The sequence below is a fragment of the Aspergillus pseudoviridinutans genome (genome assembly GCF_018340605.1).
Source record: "Aspergillus pseudoviridinutans IFM 55266 DNA, scaffold_3, whole genome shotgun sequence".
NCBI lineage: Eukaryota > Fungi > Ascomycota > Eurotiomycetes > Eurotiales > Aspergillaceae > Aspergillus > Aspergillus pseudoviridinutans.
The window spans coordinates 1,224,965-1,252,415 of NW_025091283.1; the positions used below are offsets into that span (position 1 = coordinate 1,224,965).

Sequence of the window (27,451 nt, forward strand, 5' to 3'; positions counted from 1 at the left end):
ATATACCAGAGCAGTGGATGTCTGTATCTGGGTTATGTGCCTGGCCACACTTCACGTAGCATGTGTTGACAAACAGGACAGAAAATGCCTTAACAAGATTTTGTAATGTAATCAGACACCAAACTGGTCAGAATACTAAGCTAGCTGGCTGATCACCCTTAATAATATGATCCAAACTCCCATTTTGATCAGTATCACCAAAATTACACTATAAGTACCAATGGCTGCTATGCTGAAAGAAAAGTGACTCTAATTAGCACCTTAGGTTTACTAAAAAGGCCAAATCTTATCTATTACAAAGGTACTAAAGGGCTTATAATGTGCCACCATCCATCTTAAAGACATGCACCGAAGGGACCCCTTCTTGTATTAACTTGACTCTAAATTACCGCAAACTCACCTTTATAGAAGAGGCCATACTTCCCCACATAGCTTCTTAATACGGAGTGATATACGGAGGGGTACACCATATTTTGAAAAATATATCCGAATAACAGCCTCACTACCTTAGTAAATTACTACAGGGTGATGATGACGACGATGATAATTTCATAGACCGACCCCTCTCTATCAATTGGATCACAGGTCACGTGATATATATGCTCTATTGGGACGTGGCATCCTAATAGGCTGCTACTCGGGGATGGCCAGGCCAAATCACGTGCTGTCGGAGCGGACTTTCTTGTCTCCGCAAGTCTGAACAAGAATGGGAGCCACAACTTGACGTACTCCCATACCATCAACCATCATCTCGTATACTTGCCAATAGGTTCCAAGATATGACATATCACCATAAGATAGAATTTGGATCAGAGGGGGAGGGTACTACTGTACTTTTTCCTGATGCTTGTCACATTTGGGATGGTCGATGGTCGCCAGCCGCGCAGTCCTCGGCACTACCCTGACCCAGCCCACCCTGTCCGTTGTTCCGCACATCAACACCACGAATTAAGACGTTGAATTGCTACGACGCTACCTGGGAGGACTGAAGCTTCCACGGCAATCGCATTGTTGTTTATTGATTTATTTCTCAATCCCCCATGCAAAAAAAGCACACTTTCGTTTCAATGATTATTCATCAGGTATGCGTCTCGCATGATTGCATCCAAGATGTGAGAACTGCTAGTACAGAGACTAGTTCACAGATCAAGTCCACGGACAGTCTCTCACGGAGTGACAAGGAACTCGGCTAAGTATACTGAGCCTCCATTGTACCTTTATCAGTCAAATCTGGTTTACTGGCTTCGCCTGAAGTTGACCGACATGCGAATATTCGCAGTAAAAGACTGTCGACTTGTTTGTGTGTTTTCGTTCGTGGGTAGATATCAACAGCAAAGACCAAGTATCACTCTGCTGATGTACCCATTTTGTGGATCGATAAGAAGTTCCGGACTGGCGCTCCCTTCTGGGCACAGCTCAAGATGTCTCGCCCACTGAGCTCATACAGGTGGCAGCGGATTAGAACTGACTATATTTGAGGGTTCTATTGCAGCTTAGGCTGGTGAACAAGTACTAACAAATCAGGGAGGGCCATGGTCTTGCATTCAGATTTCGTTGACGGGATTAGTCCTAAACGTCCTTGAGCGTCTCCCTGGTCGCGCTCTGCGTTTGTCTTTTGCTTGCCGTAGATAGGGGCTTTTTCCCGACCATTGGAGCACGAAAGATGTCTTTCGCAGGCAAGAGGCTCCTGAGCCAGGCGCGGGAAAGAATCTGGAAGCTGACCATCTGGGGAAGGATGACGCGAGCATCAGCTCGGGCCTCACCTTTCTTGAGATTGGTCAAGGAAGAGATAAGGCGCGGAAAGAGCAAAGAGTGAGAGAAACAGGGCAGTCAACGATCTCCAGACCGTGCCTATTTCTAGTCGATGGTACCGGCCAAACACGAGGCATAATTGGGCGCTTCTTCATTGAAGGACAGTGTTCCATGCTGGCCAAGCTGAGTGAGCAGAACCCGTGGCAGCAGCATTGTACTTATGGTGGCTCGGTCTTCCATCGCCCTCTGCTTGAAGCCAGAGTTCATCGAGCAACATTCGTAGTAGATCCGACACTGCTCGTCAGGCGAACACGGCATTGGAAGCTCAACTGTGGGAAGAGCGGAGTATTAGCTTGTCGACTCGTCAAGTGCAGTCGTGCTATGTCAGGCGTGCACTTGATGGCTCGAACGTCTTCCACGCAGCATCCTACCGCATAGATGAACAACTAGTAGAGTCAGTACCGTCACTGGTCGGCGTGACAGTTACTATTCACAAGTCACATAATCTTGAGGTGTGGCCTTTCGATTTGAGTGAAATCCCCAGGTGCGTCTTCTCTCAGGGGATTTTCCATCGAGGCTTTCCCCACTAATCCTTACCTACCTTTGACTGAGTGACTTACATTCTCATGTTCCCTTACTTCATTTTTTCTTTTTCTCTTTTTTTTTGGGGGGTCACTGCGCACTACTTACAGTGATATACTCTCAATCAGGGCCCTTCCCACCTCGGAAAAACCACCCTCCGCTACATCCATTCATGCTTCTTTCCCGCCCGACAAGACTTACCAGAAGTGAACGCGGCCGACACACGCTCCGAATTGACTAGACGAAGGACAAGGCTCCACCAGAATCTCCTACGATCACACTTACACGCTAATTCATCCGTTCTCCAGTCGGCGGGTTCATCCCATGCCCACTGCCTTTATTTCATACTATATCTAGTTTTTAAAACCAGATGCACCTCAAGAAATTTTCATGGCTGGGTCCGGTAACAGTCCGCTGTTGAGAGACCAGTGGAGCGCCCCCATCGACACCAGAGACCAGAGGGACCGAGGAAGGCAGAGGCCTCGAGGGTCGAACCGTGATAGAGGGAGGGACAGATTCCGCGACAGAGAGCGTCGTCGCCGGTCCAAAGGGAACGGACCTATTCCCCCGTTACGGTCGCCGCCACCTTCGCGTGCTCACCCCCAATCAGAGCTTGGAGGACCTCGTTCATACCGTGAATTCTCTCCTAATAACATCTCTGCGCGTGGTTCATCCGGTCTGCCGTACTCTGAGCCCAGACAGCGGCAGAATCAAGATCATCACCAATTTGCCGAGCCTCAGCCTTTGGCAGGCGAGAAACCGACCGGAAGAGATTATCGAAGGGACAACTCTCCATCTGCACCTCCTCCATTCAAGCGAAAGAGAACGCAGAGTCCGTCCCCGGTGAGATCCTACTCACCTCGGCAAGACCCTAGCCATCACCATCCAGCTTCGGAGCAGTTTGACGAATTCGGTCGGGGCTACCCTCATAAAAAACGTGGACGATTTCCGGGGCGTGGCAGGGCGCGTCGAAGGTCTCCTAGAAGAGGAAGAGACCGGCGTAGGAGGGAATCCGATCGGTTCAAGGGTCCCAAGTCCCCTGTGCCGGGTCCCAGGTCACCGAGGAACCCCCGTGAGCGATTTAACAGCCCGGACCCTGCAGGCGACATCGACCAAGAGTATCGCCATCGATCGACTTCGCGCCATTCCATTAACTCGGCTGCTTCAAGATTTACAGCGATCTCGTGTCACAGCTCGAGGATTGACGCAACAATGAATCCTAGACCAATCCAGTCTGCGATGGACAGTTCTTTCAGATCTCCATCTCCACCTCGACCAGTCCCCAGATTCGATGCTGTAATTGCTGGCGTCCCTCCAGACGGAGACCCCAATGCGCGTGAAACGTTCCCTTTCCATGCAGAGCGGGCATTGAATGCCAATAATAACCAGCGCTCTCACCCCTCACGACCACATGCGGATACGAGTCAATACTCCACCTCACCAAAGTACGGCCCATCCAGTAATTCCTATCAGGGATCCCCTCAATCTACGTCACCTCACCCTGGAGGACGTGGGGGCTTGAGTGGGCAATCTCCTTATCCCAGGCCGCAAGGGTGAGTTTGCTTCTTTACTAATTCAGAACCACTACAACATTTAGTGCAAGGCTAACATTGAGGTGCGCACAGGTCTGCACATTCGTCTCCATATCGTCAAAACAATTATCCTTCTCAGGGCGGCTCGCAAGACCAGTACAATCAAGGTCAAGCTCCGCCGACTGGTCCAGCCAACCACCCTCAATCGTATTCGGGTCCTTCTTATCGTGGTGGGCATTCAGGTTATCGTGGAAACTTCCAAAGTCATGGCCGCGACCGGCGATTTTCTGGCTCTGGTCACTCATCCTACAATACTGGGCCGTCCGGGCGAGGCCGTTTTAACAGTTTCCAATGGAGCGCTCGCGGCCGCGGCGGCTCTCACAGTCCTCATACCACTCATGCAGAGCCCTCACAAAGCCCTGCGCCCCTCCCAGGGGCAGATGAACAGAGTTTCGTAGGTGAGGGAGACAGAGACCAAGCTTTCGGGTCTCCGAGCAGAGATCTGCAAGGCGTGGATCAAGGTTCAAAACCATTTTCCGAGGATGGGGATTTTCAGAAGATGTCTCGACCTACACAACCATCCGACACCAACTCCACGCCAAATAAAGGCGGCAAGTTTAGCTTCGCCTTCAAAGCCAAAACCACGCCTGCCCCTGCCCCCAAGCCAGTTCCGGATCTGGCACAGAGGATGCAGGCTCGAGAACCCCCACCTCGTGTTGCTGAGCCTCCTCGCAGCAGAGTGCCTCTTGGCCCACCGCCGCGGTTCAAGCCCGAGCCGCGCTTTGATCGCCGCGATCGAGACAGAGACCGGGATCGGCATCGAAATCGAGATCGGGACAGAGGGAGACGCGACCGGCGAGACTTTCGACGAGAGCCGCCTGATTTCCGTGAGCCTAGAGATATTCGTGACAACCGAAAGGAAGATCGCCGCTTTGACCAGCGACATGACGGCAGGAAAGATGATCGCCGGCAGGACCCTCGTCCACCTCGCGGTCCTCGGGGACGTTCTCCGGGCGTGAAGCAACCCCGAATATTGACCCGACCCAAACCTCGTCCTACTCTTCCAGAAGAGTACGCGAAGTCCGATTCCGTTTATTACCGAAAGCCAGGGAACGAGTCCGTTATTGGTGCTGGCACCTACGGAAAAGTGTTTAAAGCAATACATGTCTATACCCAAAGGAAGGTGGCTCTCAAAAAGATACGTATGGAAGGCGAGAAAGACGGGTTCCCTGTTACGGCTGTTCGAGAAATCAAGCTCCTGCAGCATCTTCGTAACCATAATGTGGTCAGTTTACTCGAAGTTATGGTCGAGAGGAATGAGTGTTTTATGGTCTTCGAATATCTTTCGCACGATCTCACAGGTCTCATCAATCACCCGACCTTCACCCTCACTGCTGCTCACAAGAAGGATCTCGCCAAGCAAATGTTTGACGGCTTGAACTACCTTCACCACCGGGGCGTTCTGCACCGCGACATCAAGGCAGCAAATATCCTTATCAGCAATAGGGGCTTGTTGAAGTTCGCAGATTTTGGATTGGCGCGGTTTTTCTCTAAGAGTCGCCAACTTGATTACACCAACCGTGTGATTACGATCTGGTATCGGCCACCGGAGCTTCTTCTCGGAGAGACTAGATACGGCCCCGCCGTAGACGTTTGGAGCGCGGGCTGTGTGTTCGTCGAATTGTTTACAAAGAAGGCTGTCTTCCCCGGAGAAGGGGGCGAAATCAGTCAGCTTGAAAAGCTCTACACCTCTCTTGGGACGCCAACCCGGGCTGAATGGCCTGACCTTGTGGAGATGCCCTGGTTTGAGCTCATGCGGCCGACGGAGCGCAAGAAGCGAGTCTTTGAAGACATATACGGCGAAGTACTGTCTCCGGCGGCTTTGGACCTAGTTTCTCAGATCTTCCGATACGATCCTGCGAAGCGACCCTCAGCGGAGGAAGTACTGACGCATTCCTATTTCGTGTCAGAGGAGCCAGCTCCGCAACAAGCCGTCGAGTAAGTTTTTCTAAGTATATCTTCTATTGGACTATGACTAACAGTTGCAGGTTGGAAAATATCGAGGGTGACTGGCACGAATTCGAGTCCAAAGCACTGCGCAAGGAGAAGGATAAGGAAGCTCGTCGCGCAGAGTATCAGAAAGATAAAGAGAAAAGGAAAGCCGCTCTGTCAGCTCCGCAAAGCGAACGGGAGACGAAGCGCGTCAGACAAGATGTGGAGGAGAACCCACAGCCCTCGGCACAGCCTACTGAACAGTAGGTTCATGTTTTGTGCTCTTCTGCGCCGCATATATGCCTCAGGAGTCATGGAATGCTTTGTCGTCATTGCGACACTACATAATCCATTGCCTGACTCGCCACAGGCGTCAGGTGTTGATGAGACTTTCGTCTTCATATTACAAGCAAACATGCTGCTCCGAATCTCGCCTGTTCTGCTCTGAACGGAAGAGGACGGAGCGAGAGAAAGTACTCTAATTCTGTGATGTAACGGGTGGCACGAGCAGGATCTGTGGGATCTAGCTGACATATCCTTCTATACTGAATTGAGAGCCTGTGTGACAGGCAAATGTATAGACTCAGCTTAAATTCGATCCAAATTATTCTAAGAGACATTGAAAAATGATCATACTCTTTTGACCCGGTAGATACCACTGGCGGATGATAGACGGACAACCACACGCTTATGTTCCATCATGTTGCACGGCGTTTAAGGTTTAAGAGGGCGAGTCGTATAATTAGAGCATTAAACCTCCAGGAGAATCCAGAAAATTGGAGAGCTGAAGTTACATACTACGTGATGATCTTGTCAGCAACAGAGAAATGAAGAAACAAACAGACAGTCATGAAGTATTTCAGCGTCTTGCGACAATCAGACTTTGCCTTTGAACCTCACGCTCAACCAGCCAGGCCATTACAGCACGATAGAGGCGGTTGAGCACCTCGGATTACCAGAGTACGAGTGCTTCGTCATGCATGCAAGGAGAACAACAAACAGGAAATGCCAATGTGGCCCACGATGGAGGACGGAAAGGGACGCACGCACCGGCTCTACAAAACGAAACACGAATTGTTAATTTGTTACCACTGAGTAAATTCATTCAAGAAGGGGTATGGCTGCTGCGCATTGGAACCAAATCATATTGGATCAAAGTAAATAAATGGGTATTCTAGAGGATGGAATGTCCCGTCATTCAGGTCATCACCGCATCATGGGTAGCCAGAAAGCCCTCGTGATGATGGTTTTAGACGCGGGGATTCTGTAGAGAATTCATCTCGACGCACTCATCGGAATCGCCAGAGCAGTGGAAGCGGTAGAAACATACGCAGCCAGCGATGATTTGAGTCGGTGGTCTTGGGTTTTGTTAAAGAAGAAGAAAAGAAGAGGGAGAAAAAAGAGAGGATTTCCTTTTAAGAAGGGGGAAAAAAGGCAGGAAAAAAGATGGTGCGGGCGGAGAAGGGCGGGACGGATGGTGATTGGCTGGATGGCAGAGGAGGGGAGCGGCAGAGCTCGAAGGAAAGGTGAAAGGCCAATAACTGGTGGATTTTGGGCAGTGGAAATGGTCCTTGAGTTCCTTGAGTGGTGATGATTCTGCTTTCTAGGTTTCTTAAGTCTCTATACATACGTACAACCATCACCATCACTACCACTACCCTTACCACTACCTACCATCTAAGCACCTACACCCTACATTCACTCTGCTATTGCTCTACTAGTAGTAGTATTCCACCGAACTCGTCCTTACGTGACCTATTACCTACCTTACAGTAAACCCGCATTACCTCTTGTCCCCTCCGCACACAATCACACACTTACCTACTCACACCTCGTTAACGATCACGATCACGAATTTTTTTTTACTATTTTTATTTATCTTTTTGACCTAGCATCGATCTCGCCCATTAGCTTTCTCTTGTTTTTCAGATCTTCCGGCCGTTTCCTGCCGTTTTTTGAGGACTTGGTATTGCCGACTCTTTTTTCCGCCTGTCCTGGTTTCGCCCTGCGATAGCAGCTTCTCCTCGCATCTGCTTGCCGCGCCTTTTTTCTCTCCCTGATGACCGTTTGCTTTTCGACGGTCTGATTACCTAGCGCCATGGATAATGCAAACTTGTGGACTCGCAGGGCCAAGTATGTCCAGGATTTTCGTCATTTACAAGCCATGCCGTTCGGCGCGAGACTAACCTGTGTCGTGTGTCTTTCAGTTCCGCCAAATTGTCTCTGTCCATGACGGGAACCGACGCAAAGGACGGTGGCGCAAAAGTCGATCTTCCCCGCAGTCACACATCAAAGCGTTTCGGCCCGGATAGCTCGCACGGTGGTCGATCGAATCCCTTCAATGCATTATCCCCCCTCTCCGGTGGCGTGTCTTCTCCTTCCACGAACGCTTCCTCCGCGTTCGGCTTGGGTTCCGGCGCATTCGCGTCCTTTGGTACTCCCAAGACGCCTGGCACCAATGCGTCAGACCTGAATTCGTCCAAAGCGCTGGGGGAGAAGCGAGAGACGGCTTCGGAGCACGATTCGGCAGCGGAAGTCAAGGCCAAAGCTTCAGCCTCCTCCCTGACTGGCCCGAAGGAGCATGCTCTGAAGTCTACGTGGGTGATCTGGTACCGTCCCCCGACACCCAAGTACTCTGACTATGAGAAGTCGACCATTCCCCTTGCGTCTATATCCTCGGTCGAGAGTTTCTGGTCGATATACACACATCTCAAGCGCCCATCGCTCCTCCCCACCGTCTCCGACTATCACATTTTCAAGAAAGGCATTCGTCCTGTATGGGAGGACGATGCCAACAAGAAGGGTGGAAAGTGGATTGTTCGGCTGAAGAAGGGAGTTGCTGACCGGTATTGGGAGGATCTTTTGTTGGCCATGGTTGGTGACCAGTTCGCGGAGGCTAGCGATGAGGTCTGTGGCGCCGTTCTCAGTGTAAGGAGCGGAGAGGATGTGCTGAGTGTCTGGACCCGGATCGACGGTGGGCGCAACATCAAGATCAGGTAAGTTGTCATATTTCACTCTTGATTGGCAAGACCCGTGGCACTCACTCTGCGCAGGGAGACGATCAAGCGTCTGCTTGCCTTCCCGGCCGACACCAACATCGTATGGAAGAGCCACGATGACAGTATTGCTCAGCGCTCCGCAATTGACCAGGCTCGCCAGGAGAAGGCGGCCGGAAACGCGGGCCATCATCACCACCACCTCGCAGGGGACCGACGAAGACCTACAGCGAATGACGAGTCCATGGGAGATAAAGGAAAAGCGGCGGCGTCTTGATTTACATGGTTTGATTCTCATTGAATGGTCCTGTATAGTAAAGAAGACGAAAACATTGGGACGTTTCTGGGCTCGGGGCATTGGGGCGAATCATTGCGTCTGACTTTCTGGTTGCTTTCTCATTTCTCCTCTTGTGTTTCTTCTTCTTTCTCATCTCGCGGTTCCCTGGTTTCTTTTCTCATTTCTTTTGGGCAATACGAGACGTGATGCAGGTCAACGGACAGCGCTGGATCAAGCGCAAATGTAAAATCATATTTTCCCACGAAGCTCCCATACACTACCAGCGTACCATTGATTCTATGAGCTCATGCTCGAATGGGTTACAGTCAGATGCTATTCTTATACGTAGGATACCTACTAGCACGCTCTGTAGTCCGGTCTTGTTTGCTCAAATGATCTCCACCCAATGACGATGCGGAATCACTGCAGCTTCCGCGTGCTTTTTTATTTTCATTTTCTTACCCGCAGGGCAGAAAATAACCGGCCGACCGCCTTACTTGTTATCCATGCAAGATATGATATTGGTCTCTTCCAATGATGTCTCTCTTGCTTCCGGTTCTATTATTTCTTGCCCACTCGTTGAAATCCAGAGTATGGTAGATCAACTTCAACTTTAATGAACCCTGCTCTCTTTACATGCCACTTTTTGGGTCAATATCGCAGTTTCTGGCCCCGCTGATTTCTCCCAGTCGCCGCTCAAATCATCAGAATCCCATCCCCGCTCCGCCATCAGATGCCACTTCTGATGAGCTACAACGGACTCAGGTGTCCGGCGTAAGCGATGCTCCTCGTCTAGGGTCTTTTGCGTCTGTCATTCAATCCGGGATTGAACCACCTATCCAAACCCCTGATGTGAGTTGGGATTATGTCCTTTCAATTGTTCTAATTTCTTCTCCTATTGCCTATACCCTCTTGCGTATACATTGTACAATCATGATACGCTTTGGGCATGCTCCTTTTCATTCTGCCTCTGCAGCGACGCAACGAGACTCACTGGATCTTATGCTTTAGAATCTCCATCGCTATGCCGAAAGACTTCGACCTTCCTCAGAATCTCGACCTGTACGTTTACTACTACGTCAGACCATTCCTCGATTACGTTTAGGGATGAGTCGTCTGTAAATATGGCCTCACACATGCGGATGCGGTTTGCACAACGCTTATACGAAGGATACAGGTCTACACAAGATGCGTCGATGCGACGGGACCGCGCAATTTCACGCCAGGACGAGCAGAGATTATTCCCTTCCTATTCTACACGGTACGTCACCAAGAAGCTGTCGTATGTCGGGATATTTGTGCGGCTGGGAGCTGACTTTCTGGGAACTCTCTTCTAGTCCAAGTCCGAATGGAGTACCGATAGTACCTGGCGAGACATTCAAGAAATCCCCGGGAGAGACATCTAAGAAAAGGAACCCGTTACAGGTATGGTACTCTCGAAATTCGTTCGTTATCTTATGACTAGACTGACGTCGAGGTTTGGTAGAATGTCAAGGGTGCCTTCAAACCAGTGGACAAGCTTTCTCCCAAAGGTCGAGAGAGCGGGCCAGTACGTGCACGGGGAATGCAGGGAAACCGCGGGGGGTATCAGACATTTTCTGGGGTCAATATACCTCGTCCGCAAACCCTTCTAGAGCATGACCTTTCGGAGAGACCCATAAAGCGCCGGCGTCGAGACACTCAGAGCTCTCCAACCGAAAGTTTCATCGACCTTTCCGATGATAATGAAACAGGGCATTCCATTACTGAGTCATCCTCGGTCTTTGGAAACGCCGCACGTCTGTCACCCGGATCAAGCCAACAGTCACTCAAATCTCATAAGTCAAAGCGACCCAAGCGCAACGCAGTTGATGAATTTCGACAGGTTGAGAAGAACATGAGGGTTACGGGGTCACAGGTTAGCCCCAAATTAGGGGCCAAGAGATTTCGCCATCGCTTTTCCCCGGACGATGAACTCGAGCAGTTCTTCACTGAAAATGCTGCCCGGGAAAGGCGCTTTTCAATACCGAGTGTGAAGCATGAGGTTCTTCAGAGTGTTGAGATCCAAAAGCCACCGCGACTCGATAGGTCCGGGAGTCCATCCCTTCACAGTCATCCGACGAATGAACGAAGGGACTCAGAATCGCGAGAAAGCCCAGATGAACTGCAAGGGGCGGCGACGGTGCAGCCCGCCCCGGAGCTTTCCCGCGACCTTCGTAAGAAAGACGTCAGGGGCGGCATTAACGCTGGGAAGCAAGTGGCCCAAAGGAAGTCTTCACCAGCCGATATCCGACCGACTGTCTTCATCCCTTCGTCGCATCCAGGGCAAGGAAAATTCAAGCGCAAGGACACCAGATCTGGAACACATCCTAGTGCCGACCGGTCTTTTAAAGCAACCTCTGTTCGATTCGGTACTATCACCGGACCTTCCTCGGGCGATGAGACCGTCGAGGTACTTGTTGATCCAATCAATGAGAAAATCAAAATGACCGGGCCCGACCCCGCCAGTTCGTTTCAGATACCCTTCAGCAAAGTTTTCAAGATCTTTCGAGGAACCCCGCCAAGCTCTAAAGTTAGGCTCGCTCTCAGGCCCGAAGGTACCGGTGATCAATCGGTGGATATAGACCTCACATCCTCGGAAGCCAAGGAAGACCTTTCCGCATTACTCGCCGCCAGTGGGGCTAGAGTCGTGGAAAAGGATGGGTACGTATTTCTCCCATTGAAGCTGTTAATCCATGCTCACCAAGTTAGTAAATGGATGGATAATGCTTTCAAAAGAAACGAAAATACGAACACCTCAGGAAGGTATCTGAACGGAATCAAGCGATCATGCACTGAGAGGGCTCCCGAACAGGGTTCCGAGACCACAGTTGAAGTACCGAAACGGCCAAAGCTTTCAGCTTCGCTGCAAAACGACCTCAATACTAACGCAGTTTCGCAATCCGGCCCAAGAGACTCGTCCTCAAATTCTAGACTTGCGAATAAGTCACGAGAAACAGCTTCCTATGAAACGACGAAAGCAACCTCTGTTAAAGCAGGTACTGAAGAGGCGGTGGAGATACCAGTCAAGAAGTACACAGGAGAGGCCACGCCTTCCAGTCGTGCAACAAGGTCCACGACGCGTCGTATGCTGCCGACGACAGTGGTTTCGTGAGTATGAGCTGGCTTCTAGAAAGGAATTTTGCTAACCTGGAGTCGCAGCGATGGTGAAGAGGAAAAGTCGCCTCAACAGCAATGCGAAAAAATTTCGCGGAAGTGGCAGAGGTCTGTTGAACACTATTCGCTTCAATCATCGCCTTGCAGGACTAATCGACTTCATAGGCCACTTGTATACCCGCGTTTCGGCAAGAAGAAAGCTGAAGTTGACGGTCAAGATCTTGAACGACTGCGTGATAACGAGTTCTTGAACGACAACCTGATCGGCTTCTACATACGCTTCTTGGAGGATCATCTGGAACGAAACAACAAGGAAGTATCACAGAGAGTTTACTTCTTCAATTCGTACTTTTTTGCAACGCTTACGAACTTGCCTAGAGGTAAGCAAGGTATCAATTACGAAGGCGTTCAAAAATGGACGAGGAATGTCGACATATTCAGTTACGATTATATCGTGGTTCCTATCAATGAAGCGGCGCATTGGTATGTTGCGATTATATGCAATCTACCGAAACTTCCAGGAATTGCCAAGGAAGAAGCGGTGATTGATGAACCTGCGGAAGGAAGCACAGAGCCTGCAGCGCCACCAAAGCGTGACGATTCGGAGAATCCGAACGCGCCAGTGGCGGTTGGGAAAATACCTTCCGTCAGTGGAGAGACCGAAACTGGCGCTCATTCTGCACCAAATCCAGAAAAGGAGGAATTGGCAAGGGAGTCATTGGCTGCCATGAGCTTGTTGGACCAAAAAGAGATGAAGGAAAGGGAGGAGCTTGAAGTACCCCCTTCTGACGAAGAGTGGCCAGAGAAAGAGGAGAACCCCGTATCCTCTCCCGCAAAGCTTTCGAGTCCGCCAAGAGGTACGGAGCCCTCCAAGCAGGCCAATTCTCAAGACGCAAGTCAATCCTCGGTCTCAGGAAGCCAAAAGTCACGCAAGCCAAAGAGAAAACGCCAGGGTCCAAGATATGATGCATGGCAGCCGACTGTCATCACCTTTGACTCACTAAACCTGTCACGCTCTCCCACGATCAGCGTCCTGCGCAACTATCTCCGTGAAGAGGCCCAATCCAAACGTGGCCTCGAGATTGACACAACCCTGATCAAGGGGATGAAAGCTCAAGAAATTCCATTGCAGCCCAACTACTCGGATTGTGGCCTCTACCTGCTCGCATATGTGGAGAAATTTGTACAGGATCCGGACACATTTGTGACGAAGTTGCTCCGAAGAGATATGAGAGTGGAGGACGATTGGCCTCCTCTAAGGTCAGGGCTGCTTCGTTCTCGATTGCGCAAGTTTCTTGACGATTTGCATGATGAACAAGAACAACTGAGTCGCGAGAAGGCGGCTGAAAGGGCTACCATGGCGGACCGACAGCCAATATCTTATCTCCTTGGACGTTCTGAAGACAAGGCTCACCCTGCAGCTGAGAACATGGCGGATGCATCCGCAACCCGGTCTGAGAAGTCACCAAGCAGAGATGCACCACCAGAGAAGTCTGGTTTAGAGCCTGCTCAGAAGGCAAAACTAGGCGACACGCAGTCCGTGGCTAGGAGCTCGTCCAGAGATGGTACGCCAGATAGTAAGATGAAAGCGAAAAGGTCACCGCCTCAGACGATGGCAGCAAGTGCGTCAGGGAGCACTACTCGGAAGGAGGTTGTCGAGGTCCCTGACAGTCAAGAACAAGTCCAACCGGAGGATGAGACGTCGCCTTGTTTCCTTCACGTTGTTGAAGACTCTCAAGGCGGACAAGCGCGATCCCAGCCTCAGGGTCCAAAACCTATTGAAGAAGGCGCAGAACAAATACAGATACCTCATCAATCTGCGGATGACAGCATTGTTGAGGTTCAAGTCGTTGGGACGCCTCCGCCGGGGTTGTCAGCAGACAAGCGGGATGGTGTTCGAAAGAGCCCAAGGTCGCTCAAGAAAAGGGCTTGAGCATACTTGAGAGAATGCGGATTTATCTCACTTTTAACGCACACATAGACGATTTGCTCTCTCGTTTGGTGTTTCGGATGATATGGGTAGGGAAGGTCTTTTGTTCTTGCGGAATGCATGAGATACCAAGCATTGCATATGAGTTATATTGTTATTTGCGATTCCAGCATTCAGCTGCATACGTATGGTCTCACTTTTGCCATCATAAAACTGGCATGTATTCATTCTAGTGGTCTTAGATATAGACTTTTCCGGAACGAAGACGATCTAGGTTGGTAGATAACCGCTCTATGCTGGCTGTTCTCTATATTATGATATATCTGAGAACCTTTGATATTTGGGATCATGATAGTCCGACTCAGACCAAGTCACCACTCGCTTTCATCCGCATCAACCCACCACGCCATCTTATCCCTCTTGAAGGCCTCGAAGTCCCACTCCGCATCCTCCAGTCGATCCTGCCCAGCCACATAAACATACGTCAAAGCCTCCACCTCCTCCCTCTCATCCGCAAACTCCGCTCCGGCCGCATCAAGCACATCCTTCAAGTGCCGGTCCGGGTTCTTCGCAATGCTCGCCTCCTGCCGCCCTCCCACACTCAACGACTCCGCCAGCACCCGCACCCTCACCCTCTCTTTAACATACTCCGACCCCTCGAAGACATCCAACCGGTGCACGTCCCCGTCCGTCAGCCCCGAGACGACAGTCCCCAGTACGGAGGCGCTGCCGGATTCTTCTGTTGAACCTTTATCATTACTCGGGCAGGGCACGATGCCAGGGTAATCGGCTCCGCGGACGCGGTGCCGGCGGTAGCCGTGGAGGATGGCGGGCTTGAACGAGAGCATGGCCTTTTGCCAGGGTTCTGGGTCCGGGCGGCCGTGGATGACTCTGTGGAGTATTTGCGGGGCCATCAGGGTTCCTGCGTTTGTTAGTACGGATATGTGTATTTGGTGGTTTACGTAGTTGGTGTGCTGGAGTGACTGGTTGGGGTAGGTGAGAGGCGTCTGAACAGCGATGTTTGTCGTTTGGGTACGCGCTAGAGTGGATGATCATGGACAAGCAGCTCACCGTAGAAAAATAGGACGTGGTCTCCCATATCGGGTTATCTGGTGTGTACTCAGTGGTACTTCTTTGCTTCATGAGCTAGGTGACGGTGAGGTAGCTGGTGGGGTGAGCTCGGAGAGGGAAATTCTTCCGGGCTCCAGCTCGGAAAGAAGGTGCAGCTTGAGAGTTTGCAACCGTTACTAACTTGCACGGCAGGCAATGCTCGTTAACAGATGATCTCTAGAATTGCAGTTTCATAGCTCATCCCCATTGTCATGGATTCAATGAGGGGAAACCCTCGAGATAGAAAGAGGAGACCCACCGCTTATCGATAAGACACTGCTAGCGCGAGTAACTGCGCCACTGTTTATTGACCGCCCGCATCGAAAAGGCCCATGTGGCTTCAAGCATCATCGTGCCGCTTTGCCCTTGGCATCATCGGGGACGCTGGCTCCTCCTGTTCATTTCGTTCTATGCGGCTTAGAAATATTCTGATTTAACTTATTACTATCAATTAGACGAAAGACACCTGATCACACCGGAGTATCCAGGGTAAATAAACGACATGTACTCTTCCCTGAATAGAGCGCAGGGCGTCTTCGGCTTCTTTACCACCGTCGCCTTGTTTGTTGCTGGAATCGCGGCGCTGTCAGTGCTGCTGTATCCTGCGCATGATGCGAAGGCTGAGGTCTCGTTGAAAAATGCCCAGGTGTACGTTTCTTGATGATTTGAATTCATCTGGATGCTGTCTCCTAATGACTATCCAATTTGCAGAATCAAGGGTCGGCCAAATTACTATTCAACCAAGAAGGAAGAATATGCTCAGATCAGGTTCGATCTGAATGCTGGTACGTATCTCCTAAACTCCGCTCGCGATCCATAAGCTGAATCTAGACCTCTTAGACCTCTCCTCGCTCTTCAATTGGAACACAAAACAAATCTTCGTCTACGTCTACGCTTCGTACTCGTCCTCCGACAAGAAGTCCTCTCTTCTTCCCAACTCCGAGTCCATCATCTGGGACACCATCATCTCCGCCCCAGAATCGCCTTACTCGTTCAATGCCCTGCGCCAACGCTTTTTCCCGGCCAAGTCGTCCTCCCCGGCCCGCAAGAACCAGAAGCGAAGCACTTCCGCCTCGAAAAAGACCTCAGCCTCCAAAAAGGAGACTCTCGCGCCGGGCGTGCTCCGTCTGAGCAACCAAAGGGCTAAGTACCAGATCAGCGATATTACAGGGAAGCTCGCGGAGCGCAAGAACGTGACGCTCTCTGTGGGCTGGAATGTGCAGCCCTGGGTTGGTGCGTTGTGGTGGAGTCCTGGCTCTGGTGCTGTTCCCCGGACGGCCGGTACCGTGGTGAGCAGCGCGGCCTTTGATTTTCCGGCTTTGAAGGGAAGCAAGGCCTCTGCTGCTAAGGCGGCTGAATCGGGCGCTCAGACGGCCTAGAGTCTATAGAGCAGTATGTCGATGAACAATGAAGGGCAGTTTTGATTGCCAGTTTAATTCGTTGAGATATCCATTATAACTATCTTGAGTCGTTCAAAACCGTAAGAAACCATAGAAGGTAGACATGAAATGAGATGGCCATAACATTCTAACTGGAATCTCAGAGCTGGGCCTGGTCAAGGTCCAGAAAAGGGAAAACTCATACACAAAGCAACATGGCATCAGCTGCTCATCAAGCCCAAACACTCTTCGTGATGGTCCGTATGTGTTTATCATGCATGTCCTGAATCGGTCGCAGTTGGGTGAGCCGCTCAAACAGTGCTGCCATATGACCTTTCGTTGTGTCCTTGCTGAATGCGTTGCGAATACACCCCAGGAGCGGGCTTCCGAGTCATTGTGTCCGCACCGCGGTTGTGATAGTAGACGTATTCCAGATAGAAAGCATGGATATGACCCGGGAAGTATCTATGTCTATCATCAGACTGTTCCATACACCTCAAATGTCAAAGGACGGCAGAATCGAGAAGGTACTGCCTTGCAGGTGCAAAATCTAGAGAAAATGTCTACTTACCCTAGAATCGTGAGCAGAATATTGATGAAGAAATCCGCACTACAGCCCGAAATCATAAATACGCCGAGAGGAGGTACTATCAGTCAAATCCAGATTAGAGAAGTGATCATTCGTGCTGATAGTTCTTGAACGAAATCAACCAAAACAGGCAACATTCCTTTTGATCGATGGGGAATTCGACTGTGTAAAGACGAGCAACAGGGGCCTTACTGAAAAGAGTGACCAAAATCAAACATAGCATTGACGCTGTGCCTGCCATTTTGTCCACGGAGCGTCTACTCTGCTAATTTTCCGATGATTTGCCTGAGGGTTTGTTGAAGCTGGAAGTTCCCAGGAAACTGAGAAACAGGATCGCGAACAACAAGATAAATATATAGATGGGGGTGTTGTCGTCAATAGAGGAGTTGAGACGCTTCATTTTGTATGGTTGAGGCGAAAGAGGGATCAGCAGCCAACAGCCACGCCACCAAAGAGTATGATACAATCATAAGGTAGAGAGATACAATAGGCCCAGAGGACTCCTTGCAATTGTTGACAGTACATAGCTAGGGCTGAAGGCAGAAACAACTTGGCTTATGAAGCACTGATGTCATCCCGCCAGGGTCCGGGCGCGGATCATTATTTGCTACGAAGTATTCCTGTTTCGGAAATATCGACCGAGACTGACGGTCGTGGCTTTGTTGGTGCTAGCCCAGAAGTGCTATATGTGTACATTTCTGTACTTCGGTGACATCTTCTCCAATGTTGATGCTGACCGCAGTAGTGGTTATATCGTACGCCCATGTACCTCTCTACGTGTCGTTACATGTCGATCTAATAAGTCTCAACTCCTTCCACTCATGCTTCTTCCATATTCCACACAGACAAACGTGAGGTGTGTGACGTGAGATGTAACATGAGGTGCAAGTAATAGGTTGGCACATTAGACTCCTAATAATCAAACAGCATCAATGGATGCTCTTGTGGTGACTTGCTCGTTTTTGTTGCCGAGCTTTGATATCTGCAGAAACGCATCCACTCCATAGCCCTCAAGGCTATGTAACTCAAGGCTGCCTGCCCAATATTCTGCATAGACCCTGCTCATAGGAAGGCCAATTCCAAGGCGTAGATTAGGTGGACGAGAGGTGAGCGAGTCAAGTGAGCCCTCTCGGTATGTTTCCCTGTCGGCGTGTTTCCGTTCCTTGGACACTGTCAGCTCTTGCATCGTAGCTGCCATCGCAGGGACCTGTTTCAAATTCTGGAGTCGTGATTTGCTCAGAGGGCCTTTGTCGAAGGACCACAGATATGGCATAACTTCACGGGGTATGCCTCCCCCTTGATCCGATACTCGCATGATCACATGTTGAGGCGCCTCGCAGATTAGCACCTCGATGGGCGGAGGCTTCTCGGAAGACTCCTTGTATTTCTCAATGACAGCCTGGATCGAGTTGCGCAGGAGCTCGCCAATGATATACTCTAAATGGCTCAGAATATACGGGAAAGTTGCGTCAAGATGTCCCTGTACAAGGATCTCGGGGATCTTGTCCGTTCCCGAGCTTTGCCGCATCATATCCTGCGCAAGCTTTCCGCAACGTTCAATCACCTCTTTCGCATTGCACTTGAGAAATACCTCGCCGACAAAGTCTGCGTTCATATCGGTCCGGTCCTGCGAGCCTGGGAAGTGCCAGGGAGAGCTGAAAGTTTCAGTCAAGGCTAAGTGCTGCTCTGCAATGACCCGACGGGAAATCCTCTAGAGAGCGTGGGCAAATTAGCCACCCGCGTAGCAAGCGGTAGAGATCCCGGATGTTGGAAATGTCCATACCGATCGAAGGAGAGTGTTCATAAATTGATCCATCACGCCTGGTGCTACAAGATCTCGACACTCCAGAACGCCCATTGCCAACTTCGGAATCACGACGAGATGCTCTTTGAGGGTCTTACGCAGGACGTCACAAAATCTTTCGTTATCCTCTAGAGTCTTGATTTCCGGTACGACGCGAAACCGTTCAAATGCCTTGTAGTAGAGCTCATATACAAGGGAAAGATGTGGATTTGCTACAACCACATACGGCAGCTTCTGGATGTCTCGCAGTCGATGCGCGATTCTGGTTGTGGGAATCAAAAAACGCAAGTCAGGCCTGCACGGCTCAAGGCATGCAAGGGGAAAGCGCATACTGACCTGGTTGGCAGCTCTGTTCGCACGTAGTTGGCGGAACTGATGAGGCGTGATTCAGTTAATGTTCGCCCAAAGAAGGTCAATTGCCGAAGACTAATAGGCCGAATCTCGCGCTCAACCCATCTGTCACGCATAGAGTCAGCCGCAGTTGTACTTATGCTGTTAGCATTGCATACTCGTCCAGAACGGAGCCAGGTCTCCACGGAGGCGGGCTATGTGAGTTGTCAACACTGGAGTAGAACCGTACTCGAGGTTTGCAACTCAGTCGAAGCGCGTGCCAACATCGAAATGGTTGATTTTGCCGCATGATGCGGTTGACTCAAGCCGCAACGGAACTTGAAAGTTCGAGGATATCACTCCGCAGTGGATTTGACTCAGCCGGGACGGTTGACCAGTATAAGATAGATATAGCGTCTTTCGTACATGGCTCATCTGCAGTTAGCAGCTACCAACACTCCTTGACTCTCACTGGTGGCATGACATGTTGCTGGACATGTAAATTAAATTATGAGTAGGTGAGTAGAGGTGCCAGTGACAAACAATTAACCTAGGGCGGTGAGCTCGTCCTGACATGTGACGTCGACACTATCCATGAAGACTTCCAATTGCTTTGTTGATCTTCAGCAACTAGCATCAACAGGAATGTAAGTGCATTGAAGACCACATTGAATCCTATCGCTGCCGGAGCATATCTTTAGAACTATAGGGCTAATGTCAGGCTTATGATATGAAATAAAGTAACAGACACTGAGGAATTACGTGATGAGAGACAACGATTGATCCAGGGCTGCCAGCCTACCACATGACTAAGGTAGACTGGCTTGTGGGCTGCAGTATCCATTCCCAGCTTAGTACCTCTCTACACTGTGATGCCTGGTTATTCCTCGGCTTTTGCCTGGGGCATGCATCACAAGTGACATAATCCTGAAGGACACAGCTATCTACTTTTCGCGCACTCCGTTTCCCGCGCTCTTGTTCCGAGATACCAGGAGCAAGATGATAGATTCCAAGATGTCGCTGACAAGTAAGAGTCAAAAGAAAACAGAATAGCATGGTTTTCAACGCCTTGGTATTCGCTGCAACCGACTATACCGTCAACCTTGAGGCATCTAACTATAACCTGCCCTAAGCTTACCTAAGTGAGAATTTACAAAGGCGATGATGCCGTACAGTGTGATCAAAAGACTAACCAGTAGAACATTAGCTTACCAGTAATTCTGACATAGACAAATTAAGCACTTAATCTCTCATTCATCTCTTCTGCAGGTGCTACGTCTAGATTGCTGTACTTGAGCAATACTCTGCAGCCGACCTTATTCATAGGCGGTCTCCAGTGTCCCACCTGTTTTTATTGGGTTCTGGAAACTCCGCCACTAGCTTCATCTCCTGTGAACCGGAATCTGGTCCTTCAGATCTCATTTTACCACTTACTCATTGTCTTGTGTCACTCTCTTATTCATATTGTCTCATCTTATCACGGTTCTGACCGTTGTTCGCCCTCTCCTCTGTTTGCTTCCTGGGTAGCTCCCCAACGCGTCCTTGATTGACGGTATTTTCAGGTGACGTGCTTGAGCGCACTTTTCTTTCTTCATGGACAACGTCAGTACCCCGTTCCTTCCTGTCTCCGCATAGAAAAGAAGAGGAACGATCCAAAGTCGCTGGAACATTATTATCAGTATCTGACATGTGAACTTTTCGTCTTATAGGTTGCGGATAATGAGATGCTCGTCGATGAATATGAGCAGTATCACAATGACAGGACAGACGATGTCGTGGTTTCTCGCTCCGGATCAGAGGAGCCGGAACCAGAGCCCCTTGCGGATGACTGTAAGATTGTCTACCATGCCGTTCAGATGTTATACACTTTCCCACATTTGTTCAAGATGGCTTTGGATCGATACCTCGGTCCTCGCGCAAGGGTCGAATATCCAAGAGTCAACTGCTGGCGCCTAGATCCACACACCTCGTCCCTCGCAATGACACGAAGGCATTGTACTAAGCACTGGTTTAGTTCCAGCAATGATGGCACGCATACTTCCTAAGGATCCGGACCTGGAAACCGCAGACGAGGCATACCACACATGGCACATCCAGGATTGGCGGAAGTTGAAAAAGAAGGAGCATGGGCCGGTATTCCAGTGTGGGGGATTTCCTTGGTGAGTTGAGCATGAAGAGCACTCCGGTTGCTCTCGCCGTCTGACATTGGTTAACAGGCGGGTTCTTTTCTTCCCTTACGGTAATCATGTCGATTACGCCTCGTTCTATTTGGAGCACGCCTGGGACAAGGCGCCTCCGGAAAACTGGTATGCATGCGTCCAGTTTGCTCTGGTATTGTGGAACGTAAATGACCCGTCAATTTATGTATCTCATGGTACGTACCTCGGTGGCCCTTGTGCTCCCTTCTCTTCGTCGTTCTGAACCCGAATGTAGTCGCTACGCACCGTTTCAATGCCGATGAGGGTGATTGGGGCTTTACCAGATTCTGTGAGCTGCGCAGACTTTTCAACATGCCCTGGGAAGGCCGTGGAGTCCCCTTGGTGCAGAATGACGAAGCTAAAGTCACTGCCTACGTGCGTGTTGTGAAGGACCCGACAGGGGTACTTTGGCATAGTTTCCAAAAGTATGTACTGCATGAATATGTCAGCGTCGTACGAGGCTTACTCGACATAGTTACGACTCGAAGAAGGAGACTGGCATGGTGGGGTTGAAAAACCAGGGCGCAACGTGCTACCTCAACTCTCTGCTGCAATCCCTGTATTTCACAAATGCTTTCCGCAAGGTAAGGGTTTTTTTTTTCTTAATTTTCTGTTAGAGATGTTGACTATCTTTGGAGGCCGTGTACCAAATTCCCACGGAGGCGGAAGCGACGCGAGAGAACAGTGCCTGGACACTCCAGAGGCTCTTCTACAATCTTCAAACGAGCGAAAACTCTGTTTCAACAACCGAGTTGACCGCATCATTTGGCTGGGAATCGCGGCAAATTTTCGAACAGCAAGACGTCCAGGAACTTTCCAGAAAGCTTATGGAAAGGCTGGAAGAGAAAATGAAAGCGACACCAGTAGAGCACGCATTGCCCGAGCTTTTTGTCGGCAAGACGAAGACATACATTTCTTGTATCAACGTGGACTACGAATCGTCGCGTGTGGAAGACTTTTGGGATATCCAGCTCAATGTCAGAGGCAACAAGACACTCGACGATAGTTTCAAGGACTACATTCAGGTGGAGACCCTTGAGGGCGAGAACAAGTACGATGCAGGCTCTCCATACGGCCTGCAAGACGCCAAAAAAGGTGTCATCTTCGAGAGCTTCCCTCCTGTGCTCCATCTGCACCTGAAACGCTTCGAATATGACATTAATCGCGATGCGATGATGAAGATCAATGACCGTCACGCTTTCCCGATGGAATTCGACGCGACTCCATATCTCTCTGATGCTGCCGACAAATCAGAACCGTGGATTTATCAGTTGCACGGAGTTCTAGTTCACAGTGGTGACCTGAACGCAGGCCATTACTACGCATTCTTGAAGCCTACCAAGGACGGCCATTGGTATAAATTCGATGACGACCGTGTGACCAGGGCCACTGACAAGGAGGTACTTGAGGAGAACTATGGTGGTGAATATGAACTATCTAATGGCGCGGCCGGCGTCCGGCAACCACATACACGGGGTCTGTCGACCAAACGGTCAATGAACGCCTACATGTTGGTCTATATTCGGAAAACACGCCTGGATGATGTCCTCCTGCCGATTACAAAGGAAGATATCCCTTCTCACATTGGTAAGCCCCGGCATTCTCTTCATACGCGAGCAGACATTTTGACTTTAAATCAGAAAAGCGTTTAGTAGAGGAGCGGGCAGAGCTTCTCCGCAGAAAGAAGGAGAGAGAAGAGGCTCACCTGTATATCAATGTCGGAGTTCTATCGGACGAGTCGTACAGGTCACACCATGGATTCGATCTGACGAGCGCGGACCTACCTGCCGGCGATCCGGCCCAGCCGAAACAGTATAGGATTCTTCGGGCTAAGAAGGTTGGCGAGTTCGTAGAGCAGCTTGCGGAAGAACGGGGTCTGAACGCAAACMAAATCAGGCTGTGGGTGATGGTGAACCGTCAAAACAAGACGACTCGGCCAGACCAAGCCATCAAAGACCCAGAAATGACGGTGGAAGAGGCCTACAGCAGATTTGGGACTAAAGGGAACCCGTTCAAAGTATGGATGGAAGTTGGGCAACCATCTGCGGATGGAACTATCTCGTGGCCTGACAGCAGTACTTCTGTTCTTGTCTTTTTGAAGAACTTTGACGTCCCCTCTCAGACTCTTTCCGGAGTCGGTGCTGTATACGTCCGCAAGAATCAGAAAGTCGCTGAACTCGCCCCTACAATTCTTGAGAAAATGAACTGGCCTGCCGGAACAGAGTTCATGCTTTTTGAGGAAATCAAGCACAACATGATCGATGTGATGAAGCCGAAGCAGACTTTCCAGCAGTCTGAAATTCAAGACGGCGACATAATCACGTTTCAACGCACAGTCAAAGAATCTGACTTACCACCCACTGCACTATACACAGATGCAAGACAGTATTATGACTACTTGTTGAACAGGATAAATATCACTTTCGCTCCCATCAAAGCGACTGATGGCGACGAGTTTACTCTCACTCTGAGCCGAAAGATGACATACGATCAGTTCTCGAAGAAGGTCGGCGAGCACCTCAACGTGGAATATACTCACCTGCGTTTCGCGCCTGTTCTTGCAAGTACCGGAAAGCCCAAGCAGTTCATTAAACGCAATCCTAACCAGGCCAACCAAACACTGTACCACATCCTTAGTGGGCAGGTCAGTGGCTACGGTTATAGCATGCATCGCCAGGATGCACTATACTACGAAGTCCTTGAGACCAGTCTTAGTGATTATGAGTCGAAAACTACACTGAAAGTAACGTTACTCMCCGAAGGCATTGTGAAAGAGGTAAGTCCACCGTATCATCGAGCCGTAGGGTCATTTATGCTAATTTTTACATCAGCAATTGGTTGAAGTCCTAGTGCCTCGGGACGGCACCTTCGCAGATCTTTTGGCAGGTCTGCAGAAAAAGGCAAACCTTGAAGATGATGTTGTTCGAGAAATGCGCATCTTCGAGGCCCACAGTGGCAAAATTTACAAGGAGTACCAAGAAGATGCTAAGATCGCTGGCATCAATGAGTACGTGACTTTATACGCCGAGAGAATACCCGAGGAAGAACTTCAGATGCATGACGGCGAACGGACAATCAACGCATTCAGCTTTGACCGAGAGCCGAGCAGGCCGCATGGTATCCCGTTCAAGTTTGTCATGAAACCTGTATGCACATCCCATTTCGATCTTTTTGGCTTTCACTGATGCTCACAAACTTTCAGGGCGAGATCTTCAAGGAAACAAAAGAGAGGCTCTCCAAACGAACATGCATCAAGGGTAAACAATTTGAGAAGATTAAATTTGCTGTCGTTCCCCGGTCTTTGTATTCTAACCCGCGGTATCTTGATGATGGTAAGTTTTGCATTTGCCCTTCTGAAGCGAAGAATTGGAGGCGCTAATATAACGATTGCAGATGATATCCTTTCCGACATTGTTGGCGAATCCGACGATCTGCTGGGACTGGATCATGTAAATAAAAGCCGGAGCTTTTGGAGTAGGAGTGAGTCTTTTTTCATTCGATAGATGAGGTGATCAATGCGATGTACTCGGTGGCGACGATTCCTACCATCAAACCTATGCTTATAGATAGCACGCATGCTATTCCTATTGATGCCTCATACTTGAGAAATACCATATCTTGTTTAGAATATTTTCAAGGTCTGCTGGGCTCCTTAGTCCTCTCCTCGTGCCAATGGCTTCCATGTCTTGGCGTTTTCTTTACTATTTTACACCTTCTTTCGAGGTTGGCCTAGTGTCCGTTCCTGCAGGAGGTATTAGCATTTGGGCGCTTCCAACCCCGTCTCGAGCTCTTAGTATTATTACTTTTATAGTTGGCACTTGTCACTCGCCTGTTGTCATCTGACTATGGGGAGGGCTCTCCATACAGAATAAGCTTCTTGCTCAATGATAGTGACTAGTCCTATTGTGGTATACTGCAAACACAACAAACGCGGCGGAACGCAAAGCTGTCCAGAACTTCCCACTCCTCCTGAGCTCCGTAGAAGTCGCGTGTGTTTGGAGTCAATTGCTTTTTTGTGAAGGGAGCCGCCCCGTGTGACTACGGATCCTCTTTCTTTTTCCTAACCCACAATGCAATTCTCAACTGTATTAATAGGTCTCCTGGCCACTCTGGTCTCGACCGTGACGGCTACCGCTTTAACGTACAGACTCGAGGCCAACGAGAAGGCCTGCTTTTATAACTACGTTGACCAGAGAAACGCCAAGGTTGCTTTTTATTTTGCTGTATGCTCTCCCTCTTTTCACCTCTGAGAATAGAAAATGTCAAGCGCAAGGATTTGATAGACGGAAACGTGGCTGATAATGCATTGACTCCAGGTTCAATCCGGCGGCTCTTTCGATGTCGATTACTCAGTTGTCGGACCAGGAGAGAAGGTTGTCCTAGACGGAACCAAGGAACGGCAAGGCGACTTTGTCTTCACGGCTCAGAGCATTGGAGAGTACCGATTCTGCTTCAACAATGAGATGTCAACATTTGCGGAGAAATTGGTCGACTTTGAGATTGCTGTATGTTTCGGTCCTTGGATACACAGTGGCTGGATTTGTACCGAAGGACTTATCGCATTAACTCGGATACTTTGTAGGTCGAGAATGAGGAGCGCGCGCAATTGCCTTCACGACAAGGTGCCAGTCCCGAGCAGGCATCGGCCCTTGAAGAGTCTATCTACAAACTGTCCGCTCAGCTGTCGACTATTGCCCGCAACCAGAAGTACTTCCGGACACGCGAGAACCGCAATTTCAGCACGGTTCGCAGCACCGAGAGGCGGATCTTCAACTTCAGCGTGATTGAGGGATTGATGATGGTGTCGATGGCTGGTCTGCAGGTGTTTATTGTTCGGTTCTTCTTCCAGGGTGCGCGGAAAGGTACGTACTCCCTTGCTTACGTGGGCTTGAAACCTGGCACTATGGTCTTTTCCGTTCCTTGATTCGAGTCCACATCTGACTGATGTCCTTGCAGGCTACGTGTGATGAATGAGCATGAATACTATGGTTATGTCTGTTGAATTGTGGCGTCTACTATTGTATCTATCCCATTGTCATAGGTTCTAGAATTAGTGCATCTTTGATGCTGAAGCCTGTTTCCCTTACAAGCAAAGTTAGCGATGACGAGGCGACCTCAATCCGTGGGCGGAGCAGGGCGAAAGTCATTGCATAGCATGCTGTTGTTCTTCTAAATGGGTGTAAGAGCAATCATGCTCCGCATCATTACGCACCTTGTAACGCTTGCGGTCTTCCCGACTCTTTGTTTTCAGCCGGTTAGAACTAATTCTGTAAGAGGAAACCTTGGTCATGGGCCTGGTATGCTAGAGAGTGTATATGAAGTGTGTTGGCACCCATAACAACAGCAGGAGATGAAATGAACCAGGAAAGAGATGGTTGAAAGCCATATCCTACGGGCTGAGGTGGTGGGATATCACTTAACACTTCCATATGTTTGTCAGAAGGCTAAGTTTAAAACTGGACTGGAATGAATGAGAGGACTATGTCATTAGACAGGTTCTTGGTTATTCACTGGCCTGAGCTTCACTTTATAAGGGTCAGAATCTTCCTCAGAATTTTCCTCAGAATCTTCCCCACATATTTTGTCTAGCAATTTCCTTTTCAATAAAACTGGCTACTTACAAGGACTGACCAATGGAGCGCTCAAATCCTAGCTTTACTTTTTGACTATGCTGAGGAGATGCTGGAGTCTCAAGCTGTACGGGAGGTTCTTGACTGTCTTGCAGTATGCTTGATATTCATGTTCTCTGCAGTTTTATTCAATATAGAGAGGAACCCATAGAATAAGAAGAGCTTTGAATGAGCCTGGCAAGAAAACTCTGGGATTAGGTATTTACACCTTTCTA

At 49.7% G+C, this 27,451-nt stretch overlaps 7 protein-coding genes across 7 annotated transcripts; 5 read left to right on the forward strand and 2 right to left on the reverse strand.

The window, feature by feature from the left end:
* Window positions 1–2,724: 2,724 nt before the first annotated feature.
* Window positions 2,725–6,125, forward strand: Asppvi_004171 (putative protein kinase; the record flags this gene model as incomplete). The annotated part of the gene is made up of 4 exons (XM_043300127.1): window positions 2,725–3,856; window positions 3,960–4,320; window positions 4,365–5,864; window positions 5,915–6,125. The coding sequence occupies 4 exons, from the start codon at window positions 2,725–2,727 to the stop codon at window positions 6,123–6,125; spliced, it is 3,204 nt and encodes a 1,067-aa protein (XP_043156062.1).
* Window positions 6,126–7,956: 1,831 nt separating this feature from the next.
* Window positions 7,957–9,131, forward strand: Asppvi_004172 (eukaryotic translation initiation factor 4E; the record flags this gene model as incomplete). The annotated part of the gene is made up of 3 exons (XM_043300128.1): window positions 7,957–7,991; window positions 8,066–8,854; window positions 8,912–9,131. 3 exons carry the CDS (start codon window positions 7,957–7,959, stop codon window positions 9,129–9,131), a joined length of 1,044 nt encoding a protein of 347 aa, XP_043156063.1.
* A 1,024-nt stretch (window positions 9,132–10,155) lies between these two features.
* On the forward strand, window positions 10,156–14,199 carry Asppvi_004173 (uncharacterized protein; the record flags this gene model as incomplete). The annotated part of the gene is made up of 7 exons (XM_043300129.1): window positions 10,156–10,193; window positions 10,309–10,392; window positions 10,469–10,556; window positions 10,618–11,813; window positions 11,862–12,260; window positions 12,312–12,374; window positions 12,432–14,199. The coding sequence occupies 7 exons, from the start codon at window positions 10,156–10,158 to the stop codon at window positions 14,197–14,199; spliced, it is 3,636 nt and encodes a 1,211-aa protein (XP_043156064.1).
* Window positions 14,200–14,567: 368 nt separating this feature from the next.
* Window positions 14,568–15,295, reverse strand: Asppvi_004174 (gamma-glutamylcyclotransferase family protein; the record flags this gene model as incomplete). The annotated part of the gene is made up of 2 exons (XM_043300130.1): window positions 14,568–15,118; window positions 15,268–15,295. The coding sequence occupies 2 exons, from the start codon at window positions 15,293–15,295 to the stop codon at window positions 14,568–14,570; spliced, it is 579 nt and encodes a 192-aa protein (XP_043156065.1).
* Window positions 15,296–15,808: 513 nt separating this feature from the next.
* On the forward strand, window positions 15,809–16,685 carry Asppvi_004175 (signal peptidase complex subunit SPC3; the record flags this gene model as incomplete). The annotated part of the gene is made up of 3 exons (XM_043300131.1): window positions 15,809–15,954; window positions 16,018–16,091; window positions 16,147–16,685. 3 exons carry the CDS (start codon window positions 15,809–15,811, stop codon window positions 16,683–16,685), a joined length of 759 nt encoding a protein of 252 aa, XP_043156066.1.
* Window positions 16,686–18,193: 1,508 nt separating this feature from the next.
* Asppvi_004176 (protein kinase PKP2) lies at window positions 18,194–19,718 on the reverse strand (the record flags this gene model as incomplete). The annotated part of the gene is made up of 4 exons (XM_043300132.1): window positions 18,194–18,985; window positions 19,058–19,340; window positions 19,415–19,534; window positions 19,588–19,718. 4 exons carry the CDS (start codon window positions 19,716–19,718, stop codon window positions 18,194–18,196), a joined length of 1,326 nt encoding a protein of 441 aa, XP_043156067.1.
* A 1,283-nt stretch (window positions 19,719–21,001) lies between these two features.
* Asppvi_004177 (ubiquitin-specific protease UBP15) lies at window positions 21,002–26,573 on the forward strand (the record flags this gene model as incomplete). The annotated part of the gene is made up of 15 exons (XM_043300133.1): window positions 21,002–21,010; window positions 21,118–21,238; window positions 21,423–21,567; window positions 21,625–21,782; window positions 21,842–22,031; window positions 22,082–22,190; window positions 22,245–23,193; window positions 23,247–24,382; window positions 24,438–24,752; window positions 24,809–24,938; window positions 25,000–25,086; window positions 25,702–25,829; window positions 25,923–26,111; window positions 26,189–26,468; window positions 26,563–26,573. 15 exons carry the CDS (start codon window positions 21,002–21,004, stop codon window positions 26,571–26,573), a joined length of 3,957 nt encoding a protein of 1,318 aa, XP_043156068.1.
* Window positions 26,574–27,451: the final 878 nt, after the last annotated feature.